At 38.3% G+C, this 23,682-nt stretch overlaps 1 protein-coding gene across 1 annotated transcript in view; it reads right to left on the bottom strand.

Moving 5' to 3' along the window:
* FABP6 (fatty acid binding protein 6) overlaps window positions 1-22,957 on the bottom strand; it is a 42,815-nt gene extending 19,858 nt beyond the window's left edge. The window contains exons 1-2 of the mRNA XM_009813622.2: window positions 22,890-22,957; window positions 22,132-22,219 (exon numbers count right to left, since the gene is read on the bottom strand). Of these exons, the coding sequence (XP_009811924.1) occupies window positions 22,132-22,171 (40 nt within the window). The 5' untranslated portion in view covers window positions 22,172-22,219; window positions 22,890-22,957. The remainder of the gene's footprint in view (window positions 1-22,131; window positions 22,220-22,889) is intronic.
* Window positions 22,958-23,682: the final 725 nt, after the last annotated feature.

Below are 23,682 nucleotides of genomic sequence, written 5' to 3'. Positions count from 1 at the left end.
TCACAAGGGTGCTAACAGTAGGAAAGGTTTTTGTCCAGACCCTGTAATTAGGGACTGAAGGATAGCAGAAACATAGACCAGTATGGGGAGCTGCAGGGAGAGATTTCACATTTCTTCTTTATTCCTGGGGAAGGATGATCAAGCTAGAATTGATTTATAAGGGGGTCATCACAGCACAAAAAGTCAAGAAGAGAAATGGCTGGAACCCGCTTCATAGCATCCTGCTGCTGTGCATTGGATAAGCTTACAAGAAGGAGACAGGCAAGCTGAGAGCACAACCACTGCAGTTCCCCCTCTGCTCGGTCACTGGTAACTGGAATCACAACTAACTGAAACAGCAGTGAACAGTGAAATCCTTTCAGTACTAATTTTCAGTCTTCTGTTTGAGAAAGAATCCTTCTCCTACACCAATAGTATTTTTTTTTAAAGGTTTGTTTTTGTCTGGTCAGTGCCTCCTCTTTTAAGTCATTGTGACCTACATACAGACATGATCCAAATAAAAAATTAAAGAGAGCTTTATGTGACATTGCTTGGCTGAGCCAGCTCTGGAGTTGCTGTGGCCTCTGTATTATTTTTTCACACAGGGTCAGATATGAGCTTATAAAATTGTTGTTTGTTTGTTTTTCTTCACTATCATAATGAATGTTTAAATATCTCCAAAAAAAACCATCTAGAGTTTACCCACTGAAGGTGGCATTGATGGACACACCCTTGCTAGTGCTGTTATCCTGATATTTAAAAAAAAACAACCTAGAGTTATGCCTCAGTCCAAATAAAACACAGGACTGAGGCACACTATGAAGTAACTGTGAGTTAACATGTTACCACTGAGCCACAGTAACTGATACATGGGTTCCCTTAGCTGCTTGTCAACGTGCAGTACAACGTGTTAGCTTAAATCATTTTCACCAAGACACTTTGATGAGGTTTGGATGGCACAAGAAATTACTCTAGGGATACAGAATCCAATCCCTGCTATAACTTACATTTAAATCAAGATTGGTAGGATCATTACTACCTGATGACTGTTCATTAAGCCTGGGTGAGATAAATTTGGTAGTCAATTCAACTCCCAGTGGCTGGAGACTTGCTGCAAACTGATTTCATAGCACAAAGGTGTATTCCATTTGGAATAACTCAGGCTACGAACTGATCTCTGCCTGGATCACTGGCTGGAAGCAGAGTTGTACTGCTGTTCCAGAACATGCAATTCACTACTACAGCTGGCTCCACAAAGAAAAAAATAAACCAAGAACTGAACTGCCCTGAAGGATCCTCTGCACTGTGATTTGTCCTTGCAGGTCAGGGCTGTTATCTCACCAGTACGGCAAGGGGCACTGTCAGGGCTCGTTATGTACCTGCACTCTGGGTATAAACAAAGAACTGCAGATCCCACTGCATTCAGTCTGGCACCTTTCACTAGCCCTACATTACTCAGCAGTTAGCAGAGAGAAACAACAGGCATTTCAGCACAGTGAAGGAGAAGCAGCTGGCTAGAGGATGAAGGAATAGAGAGAAGCAATTATACTATTATGGCTATCAAACAAGCCCACATCACTCTTTCTTGTGCTTGGGGGTGCAAGGCCAGCTCATATCCACCCTTGCTGCTGATTGTTTTTTTGACAGAAATTGCTCCCTAAACAGCCATGTTCAGTGATTATTTGTCTCCTTCCTTCTTCCTCTGATTACAGCCAGACTGGGATATCCCTGATCCGCATAGAAATGAATATTTTAAAAGGCAATGCTGTCCTCAAAGGGACCTGTGCACCATTAGGTCTCCAAATTTACTGCACTAGCAAAGAACAGTGCAGTAATGAGGTAGTAGCAATAGGCTACAAATGAGGAGAAAAGAGCAAAAAGAAAAGGATTTTGTCTTGGCACATACCTGACAGTAAATAAAATTATCATTGAGGTCCTGCCTTTATATAAGAAATTTTCACCAAATTTTATAACCACACTCATAGAGCCAACTCTATACTATAGTAACGCTTCTTGATTCTTGACCCAGCACATGCACTGTATTTTGCCTATGATCATGAACAGACGGGAAGCACTACTATCAAAAAATGAAGCATATTTAAACATGACTGTTGATGTGTTACTGTGTTATATCAAGTTCTCCTGTTTTCTAGGTCTCTGCATGAGAAGTTTTCCAACAGCTAACAGCAGTTTGTGCAAAATAGTAACTATTCTCTGTGGTATATGACAGTAGCACAGGTTTTCCCAGAACTATGGAGAAAGCACAGTTATTAATTGCAATATGTGTACCCAGGCCGATACAGTTGACAACAAAAATGCTAATGAATGCAACGAGTTGTGTTCTCACTGTGTAAGACATATCACAGCCTCATCACCTGCCTTCAGAGTTTTAAGTCCACTGCCTAATTCCATGTTGTTAATTATCCTAGTCTCCCCTCAAAAGAACGTTCACGTCCAAGCCACAGCTCAAACCTATTCCCTCTGGGTGTATTGCTTTACATTAATCCAAAAACAATCGCATAACATAAGTATTGGTCCATTTTTTTCCCCCCATTCACAGCTCTTGTACCTCTCTTTTGGCCATTCACCAGCTCTGCTAACAGAAGAGCCCTGAAATTCAATTATATTCAACCTGACTCACTGGTTGGACCTTCTATCCCATTGAACCATATAAAGCTTTGTGGTTGCTTTAGGCCTCTAATGACTGTCTCTACTTGCTTACCTCTCTCAATTGACTCATTTTTTCCATCATTTGGAAATGATTCAAGAGCTTATTTTGGCTTGACCAGATCTGACTCACCCTGGGTGACTTCAGAAATTAGAATCAAATTGAACTTGGTGTAGAAAAATCAAAACTATAGTCAAATTGTAACTACAGTCTCGCTACTGATGTGACAAAGAATTCCTGGCCTCCAGGAATTCTGAATGCAGAACCAGTATTTATCTGGTCTATCACTGGTCCAAGCTTGCATCAATCAGTCAATTTGATTTTATTCTGATGGAAAAACATAATGAGTATCATGAATACCTTTTATATTAAATTTATGCCATAGAGGAAAAAACCCGTACAATTACAAAAGTTTCACTGTACCACAGAGATAAAAATTTAAGAAACCCATTCATACATATATATGAACCCATGATGAAAAACCAGAGAAATAGTATCAAATTTCCCCAATTACAATGTATTAAAATAGACATCAGTGTTTTGAACTATAAAATACCACTTTGTTTTAATAGAGTGGCTTACACAAGCAATTAAAACTTTCATATTTCATACATGAGACAGCTGCAAAGTCTATTCTATTCCTGCAAGCACAGGGTAGGCTTCTTTATGAAATATGCATAAAAGGACACTGCCAGGTGAAAAACATTGGGCAAAATTCCAAGGGCTGTACTGTGTACTTGTTCAGTTCTTTGCTGGGCAAACTCCTGCTGAAACCTATGGGTATTTTGCCTAAGCAGAGAACAAGGAACTTAACACTCAAAACCAAGCAAACAAATGAAAAAGGTATTACAAAAAAGTTGGATTATTAAAAATAAAAAAAATTGCTAGAATATTAAAGTATAATGTACTACTTATTGTTACGCAGTTAGTGAGACTTATGCAATCTCTAGGCTTAGGTTGAGAACATAAGTATTTGGGTTTTTTTTCTGACTTGTTCCATTCTGTTCAACATTCAATAAGATGCTACTATTGTGTGCGAGCTATCAGCATTTCTTTATTAAAAAAAATCAAAACAAAATTTCTATTGAAAAAAGAAACGGATTGGATTTAGGTTTGGAAAAACTTAGTATGGAAATACTAAAGGAGCAGAATCTGACCTGTCTACAATTTGATTGCAGCAGCTCATCAGCTGAAGCGTGTCAATGCCAGATGACTTTACTCATTTCAAGGACCTTAAGAACTTCCTCACTTTTTGCATGGGGGCAACCCTTTGGGAAAAAAGAAGTCACTCAGAGTAACGAAGTTTAGATAGTAGTTTTTCTTCTGGAGCCATCAGCAGTTTAGACATCTAACCTAAAAAAACTGTAACTATCTGTCTTTTTTCAAGAGAGCCTCAGTAAAAGTAATTTGATATCACAAGGCAACTGAATAACTACAATCAATCATGCTATAACAAAAATGTATCAAATCAGAAGTTGCTCCTAAATGCATCTTCCTCAAAGGTATGGAGGATTCTTTGTGATGATTGATTCTATTCCATTTATTGAATATTAAACAATACTGATTTTTACATGTTTGATTCTTCATCTCCAAGAGGATAAGAGATTTTCTCCTTCCTTCTTCTGTTCCTTCCCCTGCACTGCTAAGATATTTGGCTGCTTTAGCTTTTATGCAGAATCCTAACTGCAACTTCTCCATTATTATTAAGAGATAGCATGATTTAATTCTGTTAATTCTTTTGGGACACAGACCCGTACATTGCATTGTCTGATTCACCATACCTTATTTACTAAAAAAATGTGTCACTTGACAGGATACATAATGAAATTCAAATTGCATTTTAGAACATTTGTGTCATTCGAATGGATGCCAAAGCAGAACAAACTGACCACCCCCCAACATATACTAGATTGAAGTACAAGAACTGGTGATGGAACATTCAGTAAACATAACATTTAGCCAACACAGCAATCAATGACAAGGGGGTGAAAGTAATACTAAATGCCAGTGCTGCTCCAACAGTAATTACCTAGACTGCAGACCTCAAAACCACAAAGAATGAACCTTGTATGAAGGGCAGATTGCTTGGAAGCAGCGTTGCAATTTTAAATCATTCTCAATCTTTCCCCCGCAATAACTAGAATGACATGGTATAGTTCATTTATTTTTCTAACAGTTTTCCCTCTCTTTTTATTCCATTAGTTAGGTTGAGCCTAAATAGAGGAATCCTATAATCTTGCAAAAAAGCAGTCATTAATATGTCCTTCCTTTTCAGAATGAAGTATCTCTACTGTGGTTTAATTTCTGTATTTTTCAAACTAGTATAAACTATTCTGGGAAAAACGCACTTTTAAACTGGTTCTCAATGTTTTTGCAGCCTAACTATGCCTATTAGAAGCATGAAGAAAAACAACCACATTTCTAACCAACCATACCAGTGAATAGAAATAAATTTAGGCTGGCAAAGGTATCTTTTCCTAGGAGAGTATGTACTATTCGACATGTTGGTTTTAGCTGTAGCGGGGAAGGAACTCCATCTGTTAAAAAAAAAAACAAACCCAAAACTGTGCTGTACGGCTACATCAGCATATCCTTGGCACTGCAGACTTGGCCCTTATTTTGTGATAAGCCTCCACATGGGGAATTAGATTAGTACAACTGCAGAGAAATGCACCATAACTACACCAACATATTTCCTCACAAGGATAGTGAAACAGTTGTTGAAGGCTTGCATTTTTCTTTTTATTATTTGCTGGGGGGTGGGAGGGGAGAGTTTCTGTTGGACAACTCTAGAAATAAGATAATTTGTGTTATAGAAGGTACTAATACTGCATCGTCCTTCATATGTAATTCAAGATCAGACATTACTGCTATTACGCCAATGAAATAACATAGTGTATTTAAACATTCTGCACTATTTTCATGCATTCTACTACCATCTAAGAATCTGCAGTACCTACTGAGAACCACTATTCAAGTTTCCTTCCCTAAGGCAGGCACATTACTTTACTTCACAACCTATTCTCTAGTATTTAAATTAGCCAGCAACAAAACAAACAAACAAACAGTGTGGTGACATTGAGCATTTGCCCAGAAAATACAATGTTATATGCTTTAATTGCAGCATTGAAACTCCTGGCCTGCAGATACCACAAGATACTTTGTAGAAAATACTATACAGCCTCAGTAGATCCCACACCGAGAGTTGATATTAACCAGACAGAAAAGGAGAGGACTTCAATACATGACAAAAATGCAAGCATTCCTGATAATCCCAACAATATAAAAATGGGGCTTTTGCAGCTTTAGAAGTCACTTGACCAATGGAAGAATTGCAAAAATCTGAACAACCCATTCCAGCTTTCTGACAGAGGCACATTCACAAAGTCCGGAATTCAGCCTTTCTGTCAGACTCCATGGACTGTGCACAGCTCTGGAGAACTGCATGATGTGGGTAAAAACATTCTGTAAGACAACACAGCCTTCCTGCTTAGGTCCTTGTAATGCCCACTCCTATAATGCAACAGTTTAAATTTCACTGAAATGCTCTGAAACCCTGCTCAATGTCCTAAAATCGCCTGTCAAAACTCTTCACAGATTCCTGTTAACAAAACAACCCTCTCTGAATATAAACAAGAATCCAGTTCTGTATATTATGCTTTGGCAAAACTAGAACACACAATAATCATGACAAACAACAAATGTAGGAGCTCAAACACAAGATCCAGCCACCCTTACCTTACAGAATGCAGTTAAAAGGAACAATGTTTTGCAAATTATCAAGATTCGTTCTAATTACATTAACCTTCTGCCTTTAGAGTTGCCAATAGACAGATATGCAGAAGTCATAGCTAAATACAGGCTGAATAATACAGTGACAGAGATGTTATTATACCTTAGCATTTGTAATTTTATGGACTTGTCTGTGACACGACCACGGAAAAGGATTTCTTAAGAGTTTCCATTTTGATGGCGTCACTCCAACTCTACATTCCCAAACCTTTTGGACAACCAACATCTCGCAAATTTTTCCACTGATCACCATGTGTCTTTATCATTGACAGGATAATCAAGTCTCTTATGTTAATAATCTCTGACATGTTTTTGTGGACCAGCTGCCAATCACTTACCCTGACTTAACAAACCACAGTAGTTTATTGATTACAGTATCAAAACCACAGCATATTTTGTTTTGGAGATGATGGATGTTTTTTCTATGGCTATAAGGCCTGAGTTAAAGGGAGTCTCTGAATGAGGGCAACACAATTTCCCAACCATTGACAATCAAGCACACCCTTGAACGAAAACAGAGCAAGCGCTTAGCTTGAAGGATTCTTTCTCTTGATGTGCAAACCAATTGCAAATAGCATTTTCTCAGAGTTAGAAGTTACAAGATAATCCGGTAAGAGCAATTAAAAAGTGACCTAACTTTATCAAAGGAAGTGAATTGCCAAGGACCATGCTGGGTATTGCTGATGAGCTCTGACAGGAAGAAAATCTAAGCCTGAATACTCCATAAGTCGATCCTACCTGGAATTGTATTAGATAATGGTAAGAAAACATGGGCATCAGATATGTATAATATACAGGTGATACAGTTTTCCTTGTTTTGAAATACACTTAGCACAACAGGTTCTATAACTTAAAGTCCACAAGAAAACAGAACATGAGAGACTGACAAGAATAAAGATCTGTAAGAGAACACAATGTCATATATTGAAAAGAGAAAAATGTTTTAAGATCTAGAAAGAATTAGAGTGGTCAGAAGTGCAGATATCTTAGTCAGCAGGACCTAATGTTTGCGTTGTCATTTCACTATGTTAATGATTGAACTCCGCAGTCTTGTGGCCAGACTGTGTCTTTTAAGTGCTCTTATTTCAGGGAGCACTGAAAGTCACTGCATGCCAAGCATACTTTGCTGTCAATGCACAGGGAAATGTTTGTGTCCTGAAAGCAGTACAGCATTTTCTCCCTTGCATACTTAATGCTCATAGGGTTTTAGCAAAGGAAGGTCTTTAGAACTTTAGGCTAACCAAGCCTGGTTAGACAGTGGCGCAAATACAAAACTGCTGATGGAATTACGGCATGTGACAATACAGTGTTATAGCATAGCTATCCTTTATTAGGTGAAGGAAGGTATTTCCCACCTGCAACTTCAAGTACCACACATTTCTTGATCCAAATGAAAAGCTGTTCAGCACATGGCAGAGAAATGGATATTTTGCAAGATTATCATTAAAGATGAGGTGGGATGACAGCACTCAGCTCCAGCTGCTGAATGCTATATGCATAGCATATATGCATATATACTGACAGGATGGCAACAATGTCCTCAGCTAGTCCTTACTTTGGGGGAGCAGCTGAAAGGGGGAGAAGGACCTTAATTTGAATAGCTAAAAATTTGTACTGTCTTCCAAAGAAAGTAAGGACATAAGGACACAACAAGTCTCCCCTTTCATCCACCCCCCCAGAAGGTTGACTGAGAGCAATCTCTGTAGTTTATTTCCCTATATATTCCCCCTCAATACCTGTGATATTTTAAAATTAATAATAAACTTGTTGTTTTATTAAACAGTAGGGACCATTCATTTTTTTTAATCAAGAATGCAAAAATACACAGAGTAGACAGGGACACATACAGTCTGAGGTACATTTTCAAGATCAGAAGAGCTGAAAATACTTGTCTGTAATGATAGCACTTCTTGACTTGGTAAACCATGCCTGAGAAAGTAAGAGGGTGTATAAAAGGGAACTCTGTGGCAAGACAGAAAGAAAAGAGAAACAGATAGACAAAGAAGGAATGAGAACCAATCCTCTAAAAAAAAAATCCAAGAAAAAAAAGTCTGGCATTGAAAATTCCTAACTGCAAGTTTTTATTCTAATTTTAGTCAGAGAACAGAGCATCTGATAAAGAGATGAAATGTGCACATCAGGCACAGAGACATTAGCATACACAAATGGGCCATGACCTCTCCGACTGTTATTAGTGCTTTTTTGTGTGTGTTTGCAGACACCATGAGGGAGAAATTCATCCTGAGTGTAACTGGATTAAAAAGTCAGTGGAATTGTATCAGAAATTAATATTACCCTGAATATCTTTATATTGATGTGATTACATGGTATAGGAAGATTCCAGCTCAGAGTGGCTTTCCCCCCCTCACATGAGAACTGCAGACCTCAGAACCAGCTGGGGTTTTTTTGTTGGTGTCTTTTGTTTTGGGTTTGGGGGTTTTTTTGTTTGTTTGGTTTGGTTTTTTTGGTTTTTTTTGGTTTTTTTTTAATGGGAGAGCTTAACTGGACAGCATGGCTAAGCAATATGCTACAGCTTTCAATACTTTTGTTTGGCCTTTTTAAGCGAGGGGGAAAGGCTTGAAAAACTTGGATACATTGTCATTTATGCCACACTTCCCCCCTTTGAACAGTTTCAAAACTGTATCACAACAGCCGAAGAAAGAACTAAGTTAGTGTGGAATCCTAGGCTCCACAATGTCTCCATTTTATGACTTTCAAAACAGTGGATAGATAGTAGATAGCAAACTCAAAGGAAGATCCAATTACGAAACATACCAGTTATGAATGGCATGTGGACAAAAAGACATGGATGTGAGACAAAAGTTACTCCCCTTATTCAGGTAAACTGTTAAGTCAAGGGGACTTCAAGAGGGACTGCCAATTATAAGTGCATTTTCGAAACCTACCTAGAAAATCCCAATACAAATTTATTCTATTTTGTTGACCTTACTGCAGTGCTTAGCTCTAATTTGTTGCCAATCCATATATAATTGTTGCATGTAAGGCAATGTCTAGCTGGAAAACACATTTGCCTTCTACCAACCATTTTACTGAAATACATCCAATTGGTCATGTAAACCAATTAGCAGGAAAGCTGCATTTGTCAATAACTCTTAATTTAAGGAGAGAAATTAATTTGTAATTTATAGAATAACTAGATGCATCTGAAATACTAATTATCTGGTTACTGTGTCTTTGTCCAGGATAACATTTAGCACTTACACGGCACTTTTCATCCTCAAGTTGTTTTTAAACATTCACTATAATTAAATCACGTTACACTTCTATGAATGAAAAGGTTTTGTCCATATTTCACAGCCAGCAAAGCTGAGGCTACAAATAAGTGGCAAAGAGAAGGACACAGTGTCAGAGATGTGTTGGCAGCTGCTTGCTTCAGCTCTGGAAGTACAATGGTTCCAAATGATTACTAGTCAATTCTATTTCCTCTATTGTCCCATCTTCTTAAGCTCTGTCAGCACAAAAACCTAAATGAGAACAGGCTGTGTAGGATTCCCATTTCTGTAAGTAATTAAGGTCAGTATTTTACCATTCCTGTTATTCCTATTTGACATGAGATTTATCTCCAGGGACCACAGGTAACAAAAAGCCACACCTCAACAGCTAGAAGTTCTCTCGCTCTTAGGGTCAACAGAGCTGTCTACAGATGTAGAACAACCTCAGAAACACTACTGTGTTTCCACAACCAAAGAACGAAAGAGTTGCTTTAAAATATTATTTAAGGCAAAAGAGACTTTTGTAATTTGCTCAGAAGACTTCTATGAGAAATTTTAAATTAATTACCATGCTAACTTACCTATACTTGAGTTTAGGCCTCCCAATTTATCCTAGCACCAGTGATACTGTCACCATTGCATTACAGGCATGTCAGTAGCATATGTGTTTCAACTCACAACCTACACCAAACCAGCTAATTCTTGCATGGAGGCAGGCAGGGACCAGGGTAGGAACAGCACTGCACTTATAATATGGTCTGGAAGATAAAATGCAACACACTTACATGTGATACAAATAGCCTTTCTGGTACTGCAGGAAAAGCTGCATAGTTATTTGTATTACAGTGGCAGGTGAAGGTTACAACCAGGGTTGGGCCCAATTGTTTGTGCGCCATACAAACATATAAAGAGACCTCCATGTACCTCGCAATCTGCGTTTTTGAAAGTACTTTAATCAGAAGGAAAATTAAAAAAAACAAACAACCAACCAACCTCCCCCCCCCACCAAACCCTTGGGCAATATTACTGCCCAAATAAACATTTCCATCTCCATACCCCTGTTTGGTAACTTGTGTCAAACCAGAGTGAGATGCATTTGTGGAGCAGCCCTTGAGCTCAAGGGATAGGTGCCATACATTACTGGGGAAGAGAACAATGCTGCTGCCTGCTTGTGTTGTGCACTTCCATGGAAAACAAGAGCTAATAAAGTTCATGTAATTCATACACAAGTACATAGAAAATACTGCAGAAAAGACAAGACTCAGGAACAATTTTACAGATAAAACAAAGACTGGTGCGTAAGTTTCTTCTCATTCAAATAGTGGTAATGTTAACTAGCTAGCATGTTCCTAGAAATAAGGGGACAAGGGAACAGGTCAGAAAAAACCAAACAGAACTGGGAAATACTCAGAAGCCTCAACAGGCTCTTTTACTTCAAATGCCAGTCCTGCCTTAGGCATTTTTTTGTCCTTTAAACTTTTGAAACACTACACACAAATTATTTCTTAAAAAGATGCTGCAGTAACCAGGAGATTTCTTGACTTGAATCAAGCAAGAACTGATTTCCAGAATAATTTCCAGAACAGGGTTTGGGAGGTCATACTGTTGGGAACAACTTTACAGTACAAAAGCTGGGATATCTATTTATACTGAACTCTTTGCTGTGGTAAGTCAACTCATAGTAACAGGTATCTGATACTAAGGAGCACACATGTATCTATAATTTTACCTTTTGTGCATTTAACATTTGATAAAATATTCTGGTTTTACAGTTCTGCAAAGCAAATCATCTGTACATCCACAAAATAAGTTTCTTTACAGCACTAGTATGTTCCATCCCTGCCAGAGGATTTATTGATCTGTGGGCCTGTCCATACGTTGAGATGGATGCAGCTGCATGTTTGTCCTGCCTTCCTGAACTGGGCAATGGTTGGGCATAAACCCGTATCAATCCACAACCTTTTAGACATGTTAATATACAACTGCCTTTGCAGGAAAAGAGCTGTCCCCCTGCAAGGCCCTTAATTAACGTAGCTTCACAGGCTAAGCTAATGTGACACCATCTGAGCATGTCTATATAGACATGCTCTGTCAACAGTCACCTACTGACTGGCTCTGTGTCCTGAAGAGGCGGCATCTTTTCACAGATGCAGACAGTTATCTGAAAAGAAATAGATGGTGATCTTCAACTCACTTCCTGTAGTCATGCAATGTTCATTATCTTGGTATATGATAAACAGTTCTAGGTTGAATTCAGATCCATCATGAGACACACACTCCCATGTAAAATTTTCCTGCACTGATGTTAACTGCAGCTACCCACTGATCATTTTGCTTTGGTCTTAGCTCTTAACTGAAGGCTAGTGGACAAGTCGGTGTGGCAGACTGAATCAAGTATTAATTTAAGACAACCACCCTACTCTTACCTCCTTCTTTCTCTCTTTTAAAGAATGTAGATTATGTAAGTCAGTGTTCTGTAAAGCACTTTAAGGGCCAGTGATTCTAACAAGCAATTTAAGTGCCAGCTCAACACAATATTTAAAGGAGGAAAGATTAATTACTAATAGCACTAAAAATCATTGAATAAAAGGGACAGTGTGACTAAACAGCTCAAGAATTAGGCAAAAGAACTAAATATACTTGAAACATCTTAGTCAAATTATTTTCATTTAGAAAAAGATTATCTAATTAAATGATTTTCCTGTATATTTTTCATAGATGGCTAAGGGAAATATTTTATGACACAAGGAACATGACAGAACAGAAACCTAGATGAAATAAGAGCTATTAATGATGAAGAGGTGCAACTGCAGAAATAAAAAGGATTCCATTTAATTGCCAGAAACAAACTGGGTTTTTGACGCTCAGCAGACATGAACTGAAGTCATCAATTTAGAAGAGCTACTCTTACTTAGGCCTACTGAGCAGCTGCTTCCAGCAGTTACAGGAATGTGGTCGTGTTTACACCACTGTCAATGATTTGCCACGTGACTATGGAGGAAAGACAGTTCTAAATTTTCAGAATTGCCATTTGCTTTGAACATTGAGGATTTTCACCAACTGATTTAAGGTCTGTTTTCAAAGGTCCTAAATGCCTATAAAGACATTCTAGCAAATGGGTTTAATTCCTACCCTGAAGGAAGGTGTTCGTCCATCACACCTTAGAATATATTTTGTATTTTGATGTCAGTGCTTTAACAGAGGGACATCAAAATGTTTCTTATCTGCTGTGTACCCAATGCACTAACATTTATGAAGGGGAAATAATTACAGAATTTATTAATTTGGTTTTTCATATAACAAAATACCCAACACTCCTCTTTGAAGGAAGATGTATCCTGTTTCACTCAGCAAACAGGCACACTGCATATAGTTTAAAGGTAAAGATCATGTATTTTACACTAACGGCATAATACTATACATAGCAATGCATCTGTTCAACACCAAAAAAAGTTTTTGGGAATGGTTTAGGAATGGCCTAGAAAATCCTGAGAAACTTTTCCACAGTATTTTCACTTAGTGCAATTTGGTCCCTTCCAAACAAAAACATTTAAATATGGTTATGATCAAATAAAAACAACTTCCAGCAGCTTAAGAGATTGCAACTAGTCAGCTGAACCACTGCATGAGACATGGGATCTCAGTCCTTCTCTGCAGGAAATGAATAATAATAGCTTACACATCAGTAAAATACACCCCTTCAATGACTTGTAGAAGGACTTTCTCTTGTAGAAGAGGAACAGTGTTTAAAGTAACAGCATTCTACCTCACCCTTGGAGTGGATTCATATAGGCCACTACAGTAACTTGGGTTACACTGGCAATGTGTTAAAACAGTGTTACTTAATTATATGCCCATATAATTCACAAGTTAGTTTACAAGTCCCAGATGAATTAGGTAGTACATGAGCTTAGTGAAAGAAAGAAAAGGAAATCAGAAGTGGCAAGTAAAACTCTCAATATTCTTTTCAACTTGCTTATCAAGGAGGGTTTTTTCCCCCACCTTAACTCAGTCATAAGACAAAACTTCTTCAAAACTCAGTCTTACATCCACTAAGGAAAACAAACTGACAGTTATGTCCTTCTGAAAACATTTTCTTTCCGCTTCCATGTGAGTAATTTCCCTCCCCTTCCAACATGTAGGCAACAGTAATTGACTGATATAGGTCAGTTTTTGCCCCTATCTTTGCCCCTTTATTATTTCATTAAACACAAATTTGAATATAGATGTACTCCACTTCAGATTTCAAAAGGACAGTGAACCTCCTAGATATTTCTTTACCTGCAGCAGCGTAGACTTCTTCAACAACAATGAAAAGAATTATTTAACATCTGATCGACACTCTACAAATAACTAATAATGAACCAAAATACTCAGTGAAGAATCCTAAACAACAGATATAAGATTTAGTACTTGTAACTGGAAGTCTAGTGTTTCAGCCCAATACCAACTATTACTTGATTATTGCTTTTTCCAGGTACCCTGACATTCAATAAAATTTCTTCTCCCAAAACACAAGTGACCATGGTTTTCAGAGGTGCTGCCCAAATACTTCCAGCTCCCATTTTCTGGTGCGAAGAAATACAGTTGCTGTGCTCATCCCATAAGAAAATCAAGCTGGATGTGATCTGATAAAGACAACCAAACCTACAAACTGTTAAAAAACTATCGACAAGCTAACAGGAATTTGAAAGATTTGGTTTACTTAGAAATTTCCAGGAAATATTTGTATACTACATTTTCTTGCTGTTCTCTTTACATAAGACTTAAAATAGTCATCTTTCATAGTTCTAACATTTTAAATTCATATTAAACATATTCCTGCCACATATTTCACTAATACTTATTGCCTTGTTTATTTATCACAAACAATCCAAGAAGCTTTCTCAAAAACAGCATTCTTAAGTAATTAAAGGAGACTGAACAGAAATTAATGGATCAAGATGATGTATTCATGGATAAAATAATTGTATTTTTACCTTAATTTAAAAACAAAAACCCAAGAAAATACAGTAGTTGCATGGGTAACACCAGAAGAGTCAGGCAATGCCAAAAGTAAGTCTGCACACACATCTTTTGCCCCTTAATATGTATTTTTTTAGATAGCGTTTAAGTACCTGGTTGCATTTTTCAGTACCGTATCACTCATTTTTCATACCTTTAGCCATACAGATTTCTCAATTTCTGAGGACATATTCTGAAACTCGCTTACATACAAAATATTCATAAGATATATTTCAAGTAATGCAATATAATTTGCAATCATTTAATTGCACTGCAATTTTATTTTGCCAACTGGAATGATTGAGACTTAGAGCTACCAAGTGTTTGGCTTTTGATAAATTAACCATTCTTTCATTTCCATTTATTCCCTTAATGCTTTTCAGACAGAAATCTAGAAATCTCTGCCATAGGTGTCCCAAAGTAATGAGAAAGAACTAGAGCTTAGAATGTAAATTCTTATTTACAAATAGCCCCTTTCATCCCAAAGAATACCTAAATGTCCATGCATAACACACAGAATTCATTAAATAAGACATTCTTGACTAGAACTCAGGAGCTAAGGAAGGAGGACATAGATCCTAAGAAGCTGGTTTTTATTGCTTAAGGTATAAAGCAATATCAAATCTTGCAGAATTCGCCATTTTTACAAATGAATCGCTGGGTGATTCAGAAGTATCCTAGTGGTTCTAAAAAACATTATCATCATGGCTTGATGCAGTACCTGTCACAAGATAAAAGAGGACATGATGGCAGGGAATTAAAGCCAAAAGGAAGGTTCTAAACCTTCATCTGAGATGGTAAAGTCACTAAAACTCAACCCTGTTGCAGAGCAGAACTTAACATACATTTCAACCGCAACTTAAGCCTACTGCATTCTGGAAAAATCTGGAAAACAAACAAAAAAAACCCAACACACAAACCACACCACCACAGAAAAGAAAATATCCAAGAAAATATCTAAGTCATCAAGACTAATATCCTAACTCTTAGGAAAAGTACCAAGAGAACTTCAGTTGCTTGTTTTACGTTTCAATCATGCCTGAGAAATTTGCTGGCCTTCTACAATGGGGTTACAGCGTTGGTGGATACAGGAAGAGCAAATGACATCATTTACCTGGGCTTGTGCAAAGCATCTGACACTGTTCCACACAACATCCTTGTCTCTAAATCAGAGAGACATGGATTTGACAGAGGGACCACTCAGTGGATAAGGAATTGGCTGGATGGTCACACTCGAAGAGTTGTGGTCAGTGGCTCAATGTCCAAGTGGAGACCAGTGACAAGTGGCATTCCTCAGGGGTTGGTATTGGGACTGGTGCTATTTAACATCTTTGTCAGCAACATGGACAGTGGGATTGAGAGCCCACTGTCAGCAAGTTTGCCAACGACACCAAGCTGTGTGGTGCAGTCGACGCGCTGTAGGGAAGGGATGCCATCCAGAGGGACCTTGACAGACTCAAAAAGTGAGCCCATGCAAACCTCATGAACTTCAACAAGGCCAAGTACAAGGTCCTGCACGTGGTTCAGGACTGGGCAGAGAATGGATTGAGAGCAGCCCTGAGGAGAAGGACTTGGGGGTGTTGGTTGACAAGAAGCTCAACATGAGCCAGCAATGTGCTCTTGCAGCCCAGAAAGCCAACTGTATCCTGGGCTGCATCAAAAGAAGCATGACCAGCATGTCGAGGGAGGTGATTCTCCCCCTCTACTCCACTTGTGTGAGACCCCACCTGGAGTACTGCACACAGCTCTGGGGCCCCCAAGAGAAGAAGGACATGGACCTGTTGGGACGGGTCCAGAGGAGGGCCACGAAGATGATCAGGGGGCTGGAGCACCTCTCCTATGAGGATAGGCTAAGAGAGTTGGGGTTGTTCAGCCTGGAGAAGAGAAGGCTCTGGGGAGACCTTATAGCAGCCTTCCAGTACCTGAAGGAGGCCTACAAGAAAGCTGGAGAGGGACTTTTTACAAGGGCATGTAGTGACAGGACAAGGGGTAATGGCTTTAAACTCAAAGAGGGTAGATTTAGATTAAATATTAGGAAGAAATTCTTCACCATGAGGGTGGTGAGGCACTGGAACAGGTTGCCCAGAGAAGCTGCGGATGCCCCAACCCTGGAAGTGTTCAAGGCCAGGTTGGACGGGGCTTTGAGCAACCAGCTTGAAAAGATTATGCCACAGCAGCAAAGGTATCTGCGAAGAACAATCACAGTTAAAAACTACACTACGAAAATTATGAGTTGCATGGCAAGGCCTCAATTTGGAAAGCATTATTTAATCAGAACAGAGTATCCATAAAGGGAATTGTTCTGTAATAGTTTCTGTGAGCAAACTCTTCCGCTACGTAAGCCATTATTCAGTGTAGGATCCTGATTTAGCACTGATTCTTTCTGACTTAATTAGTAAATCACTTGAATATTCTGTAGGGATCTCCTACTCAAATTTAGGTAAGGCCCAGTCCTGCTTGCCACATCAGGACTGTATTTCAATGACTAACTGACACGTACTGTGCCATAAACTTCACTGCAAAATATATAAATAAGGAATGAAAAAACTTAAAGTTTTCTCTTCAATCTACAATCGAAGGGGTAAAGATTTAGAGAATACAAAAAAGGTATCTATTAACTAATTACTGGTAGAATATCAAAGAAGGTGGTATCATCACAGATCATTAAGAGGGAAAGGAGCTGGAATCTAACAACCACAGGGGACATCTTTAAAAGACTGCGTGTAAATTCTTAAATTAACATGGGAGACAAAACTAAAAAACCTCTCTGCTAAATCAAGCTTTCAGCAACCCTACAGATTCCGAAAGCCATGACTGTGTTTTAAAGCAGTAAGTTATACCTAAAGATAAAGAAATCTGAAGAACTACAGCAGAATTTCATAACTAAGTATCTACGTAAGACACAACTGAATGTCTGGCAAGACACAGTTGCTTTTTTATCCGCTATCAAACCTAGGAAGCTTGATTAGAAATACTTAGACACTTTGAGAACATGCATGACTTTCCCATAAATTCATCATCTTGAAATTGAAGTTTTTACTTGCAAAAATCTGCAATTGTGAATGGACATGTGATCAAGATGCAAAAGCAGCAGCCAGATATGGTAGAAAGGAGCATATACAAATATTCATGACAAGTCAGAAAAATTAAAATGCGTACATTACAGTTAAGTCACAAAATTAGAAATAAGTGACCATATCCAAACATACAAAGACTTGCATTCCCACAAGAAAGAACAACACTGTATAGCTTACCTGAAGCAAATGGTTTCCTTTACATTAGATTTTTTTATGCAACCTTATATTTATGCTAAAACACCATGAGACTCTGGCTAAAAGATCATCTAAAGCTTGACTAATAATATATCCTATTCTGTTCACTACAAATCATAGACATGGAGATCTTTAAACAGGCAGAAAGAAAAAAATAATGTTTAACATCTGAAGGAAACCAGTCTTCAGTTTCCCTAGATCTTAAGTTTATTTCTTGTCAGATTACAAGATAAAACAAGAAGTTGTTTGAGACTCACATTTATTTAAAATTATAAAATAAGTGTGAGACATGTCAGCAGTGAACTAATGCCAGTGCTTAGCCCCAAGGGTTCACTTATAGTTGCAATTTTTTTAAGCAACCCCAACTACGGCAATTGATTTAAATCAATTCTCCATATGGACATTAGGTAAAGCCCCACTCATTGACCTCATCTCTTGTTCACAAGAAATTTAGCATATAATTAACTTTTCAAATTGCAGGGTAGACTTTTGGGGCATGTGTTCATGTAGTGAGATTTTTACAAAGCCTTTAATGATCATTCATGAACCTAATAAAACGAGCTCTACCTTCACATGGCTACAAAAATCAGTTACCAAACATTATAGGAATGACAGATTATTTTCTCCTCCCATACCAATTTTCTGTAATAAATCAATAATGAAGTTTCAAAACAGCTTAAATGTAATTAACAATTGTTTTAAGAGCATTACTTTTCTAACTTGTTATAGAAGCAGTAAGTCTGCAGCATACAATCAAGACCCAATCTTTTCTTTGTTTGTTTGGTTATATTCCTCTCCATTGCTTACATACATTGGCTTTCATTGGTTACACTTTTTAAATAGGAAAGCCTGGAAAATTTCACAACAATAGCAGATCATGCCTTGCAAACACTGAATAATGTTAAAATGGATTTATTAACACAGCATAAAACTGTGGTCCCTAAACCCTGACTTGTGGAGGTTTTTGTGAGACCCTCAGACCTTCCTCAGGGTCACAGGAAATTGTTGTCACTATAGCAGTCACAGGAAGCTATTGCCACTATGATTCAGATTGACGCAGGGAGAAAAGTATGATGTTTCCGGTAGTACACTATGTCTCACTGTTGTTGCTGAAGAAGCAGCAAAGACTGGAGCTATCGGATGTATATAAACCACAATCCCTTTAATGTGTGGAGTCACAAAGACTCAGCAAGGCTGTTAGAACTTCAAACTGTAAACCTCTAATCTGAAATTCTTATGCCTCAGTCTAGATATTAGGAAAAATATCTACTATCCTACCAAGGCACTGTAAACACTCCCTATAAATCCACACACTCGTTTAGAGCTTTCATATGCCTGCACTAAGACAGATCAGTGGCAGCATAAACAGGCATAGTGAACTTATACATATCCAGCTAGCTTGGATACCAATAACACCACAGAATTCAACTACTAGGCAATTACCAGGGTGCAGCCCATTCTGGAGACAGCTATCACAGCTTCACTGATATTGGTAGCTAAATCAGCTTCAAGGAAGCCGAGTGTTTGTAGATATGCTACAATTATGCACTTTGGCTTCACTGCAACACTGATTATATTCCGTTTATGTATATTGTTCCATTACAACCTTGCATTTTGTGTTGGCTCTTTCATGGCACTGCACTTACACATAACTTGATGTACAGTGGTAACATCATTCTCTGGGCATCATCTCAAACTATACACACCCTAAGCCAATGCACTTACTAATTGAAACACACACACATGCTCTGACTATTCACAGACTTCAAGATTTTCTATTCATAGTTAGGTCGGTGCAATAATACATTTCGGTCATGATAGAACAAATCAGTATCACTAACACTGAGTAGCACAGGCCTTTAAACAGCCAAGTCTGCCAGACCTGATCCTTACTGCATCTCAGCTACACACAGAGAAACAATTCTTTCACCTGTGTATACCCATGCATACAGATACAATCGTATCTATTTCTTACAGGCATCATACAACCACATCAGATCCGTTCACTCACTCAACTCAAACTTACTACAACTTCTTCAGCTACCCAGCCTGACAATATGCTGTTAACACATCTTCATAGACCTTTGCGTTTTTCCTGCCTTCAACTCCGTAATCTTATTCCTTCCAGTTATATCAGTTCCTCTCTTGAATTCATAGTTTCTTCTTTCTACTTCTGTCCTTTCTGCCACTTGCTGAACACAGGGAAACCCGTTTTAATCTACAGAAAGCGTGTTAGTGCAATTTGTTTCATTAACTACATTCATTTTATTTTGGCAGTTTCTAAAGGTTCCAGGACAGAAACAAGGCCCCATCTATGCCAACAACTATATAAACCAGCCACAGAAAGACAAACCCTATCCTAAAGGGATTACAGGCTAGATTTAAAATAAACAGAAATTAAATGGTGATCAAAGGAATTTGGGATGGAAAAAAAATTAAATAGCAAGTGCTTTTTTGTTAAACTTACAAGTTTCATCCTGCATCTACATGCCTACTGTTAGTATACTTTCATTTAAGGGTTACCTATGGTATCATGTTTCTGTTGGTCATTAGAGTGGTATATAAATATCCTTATTTACATCTTTTTAAAAGCCATATAGCACCTTTCAACATGCAAATCATACTGCAAAAGAGCTGTTTACATTCTATTTTAAGACCCTCTAGCAGTTTAAACTGCTTGGGTCAAGCACATAATCTCCTCTGTTATTGCAGTGAAACAATTCAGAGTGTTAACAAGCCATACACGCAATTTGTTTCCTGTGTATAGCATTAAGGATTGCTGGGGACTCCAGTAGACTTAAAAGATGACAGTTAGCATTTTAATGGTAACTGTCTCCTATAAGCAACACCTGCTGAAAAGCAAGGTGGATTTCAGTAAGCATTAACCTCGCTGAAGTTTTGCAAGAGGAAATCTTCCATTTTACGCCCACCCTCTACATAAGTCTGAGCTTAACATAACAAAAACCCTGCTGGGCTGAGCTATTGGATCTTAATGTCCCATCAGCTCAAGGGCTGAGTGGTCTTTTTGTATTAGTTGGCAATTTCTTGTAGGCTCAGAATTTACTGCCATCCTTCTATGCCATGGCACAGCAGCACCAGAGAAATGAACGGTGCCTAACTGAACTGACCGGCTAGCACAATTAAAATCACCAACCGTACAAAGTATCTACACAAGCCATGCTGTTTTATAGTAAGGATCATGACGATTCTGGCCTCCCCTGCATGAAAGCTGTCTGGCAGCTTTGCTTTTGCAAACTTCTATATGAATGCAAGTGGTGTTAAGCTTTTAAAATACAGTCCTATGTCTCCCGAGTGAAAAATAAAAAATAATTTTAAAAACAGAATAGAAAGTATGACAATACATATCCCTGTACCCTGCCAGCCCTTACAGCTAATGCGGTGCTTTTTCCTCACAATATTAGTCGTGGGACGAACAAATAGATTACCATTAGTGTAAGCCAGTAGCATTCGAATAGATGATCATACCCCTAACATGCAGAACAGTCCTGTGCATGCCGAGTATGGTTTGGCCTACTGTTGAAATACAGCTGGAGTACCTCCAAGCACAGTGAAATTCTTTGCGTAGGAGAGCAATGTAAAAACAGTTCTGGTGTTACATATGACTATCTTCACTAATATGCTTCTTTAATCTGTCCGAGGACTCATCTGAATAAAGTAAAAAGTTTCTGGGAAACAAATCTTCATTTTCTACATATCGTATGTTGTCATAATCGCACAGAACAAAAATAATGAGAAGAACGAACAGCAGAGTCTTCCTTCCACTCCTACGACCATTTCTTTTATACCAGGCTTCTTCTAGAAGAAAACTCTTTACAAACCATTTGTAACTTCTGTGAACCTTCAAGAGCCACTATGGCATTCTCCTTGGCAGAACATACAGAAAAAACCTGAAATCTCAGATCTGAATTAAAACTGAAATCCTTGCACAGGGATAGCTTTGAAATGAAGGTTAACTCAGTAGCAACACAAATCTTCCCATTACTCTCCAGAATTTTGGCAAAGAACATATTCAGCCTTAGGGGCACCTAGACAGTTGCCATCTTTCAAAGCATTATGGCCTCAGGATACAGAATACAGATCTTTTACAAATATGGTCTAACAAAATTGTTTCAAAATTATTTAGGAATTAATATTAATGGTAGGTAGTTTTGGAAAAGCTTACCAAATCTGATTCCTTTTAAGCCACAGATCATACGCTGCATCCATCTGCTGTTTCTCTGTGGTACAGACTGACAAAGCTGCAAGCCTTACTGGAAAAAAAATATTTGTAATTCAGTATCTACTACTCCTTCCCCAATAAACACATTCTATTCTACCCACCCACACTACCAAACCATTGATTTAACAGATATGGTCGTAAAACACAAAAAAAATTATTAGGAAGTTTTACCTTTAGCAAGCAGTTTTATCTTTAGCCCATTCTTTTAACTATATTTCTAACGTATTTGTCTCCAGAAACATGTCTAGCTGTTCTTCCTGATGTTCCCATATGGTCCTTACACACTTTACACCACCAGCAATGCAAACATTATGTTCACCATGCAAAGTAAACCACTATCAGATACAAGAGTCTTTATGTCTGTTATGTAAGTCAAACCACTGTGATCAGGACAGAGTAGGTTAATCATGCCTTTATTACTTACTAAAATCCTATAGCTAGCAGCTTGCAAGATCATGTTTTACTTGCATACAGTTATACATAGCTTTTTTTCTGTTACAGAGGACTATTTATTCCATGTCCTCTTTTATTATTAAAAAAAAATATTTGCATTACTGTAGTCCTTTAACTACATATAACTCACTTTTTCTACAATGCAGAGAGAAAAGGCGAGTGTAGTACCAGGCCTTAAATCTGATCAAGGATTTTTTTTCTTACACCTCTTGCAAAAATTTTGTTAGTTCTTCATGCCCATTATTTACCTGAGAACCGGGGGTGGAGCTCTGTTTCTACTGTAAGCATATGGTTTGTAGCAACTTTGAAGTCTGCCAATAAATGTCACTGACATGAAAGAAAAGGAATACTTTATTTCTAAAGAAAATCTTACAAATTTGACTTGTTACTTTTCAGAAAATTTCATTTGTTGCTGAACAATATATCTCTCATAATAGCAGTAGGAAGAATAAAACCATTCATGTTTTAAGACCACTTTTGTCTTTCTGCATCCAGCTGGTCCTACTTTTCTTTCTCATCCATCCTTCCTTCTAACACATCCTTCCTTTCTACAGAGAACTCTGCTTCCCAAAATGTAAAATCATGCATATAACAGACTCCAGCCTTTCCTTTTTCATTAATTTTCGTTTAGGAAATACAAGATTTCCTACCTGGGGCGGGGGAATGCCCACACAGTAGCAACTATTGATCCCACAGGAAGAAAAATCACGGAATCAGAACATCTTAAGGGAAAAACATTAACTCTTTCTCTCCCGTTACACACTGCGCTTTTCACCTTTAGCCAAAGTACCTAATTCATGCTACTTAAAGTGCTGATTTACTTCACAAAAGACACCAGGCCCTCTGCCTTTCCCACATTTTCCCCCCTCCCCTGAGACCCGCCCGCTCACCACACCGTTTTCACTCACCCCCCTCCCCTCAGTAAGGGCCCCGCTCGCCCCCACAGCACGGGGGCACGTAGCACCCCGCGCCTGCACCCGCGCGGCGGCGGGGGCGGCGCTGTACAAGCTGGGAAGCAGAGACGGCCTCTTCCCCGCGGGG

Source organism: Gavia stellata, chromosome 16 (assembly GCF_030936135.1).
Source record: "Gavia stellata isolate bGavSte3 chromosome 16, bGavSte3.hap2, whole genome shotgun sequence".
In the NCBI taxonomy this organism is placed as follows: Eukaryota; Metazoa; Chordata; class Aves; order Gaviiformes; family Gaviidae; genus Gavia; species Gavia stellata.
The sequence above is the reverse complement of the archived record's forward strand: the minus strand, read 5'-3'. Positions and strand labels throughout refer to the sequence as shown.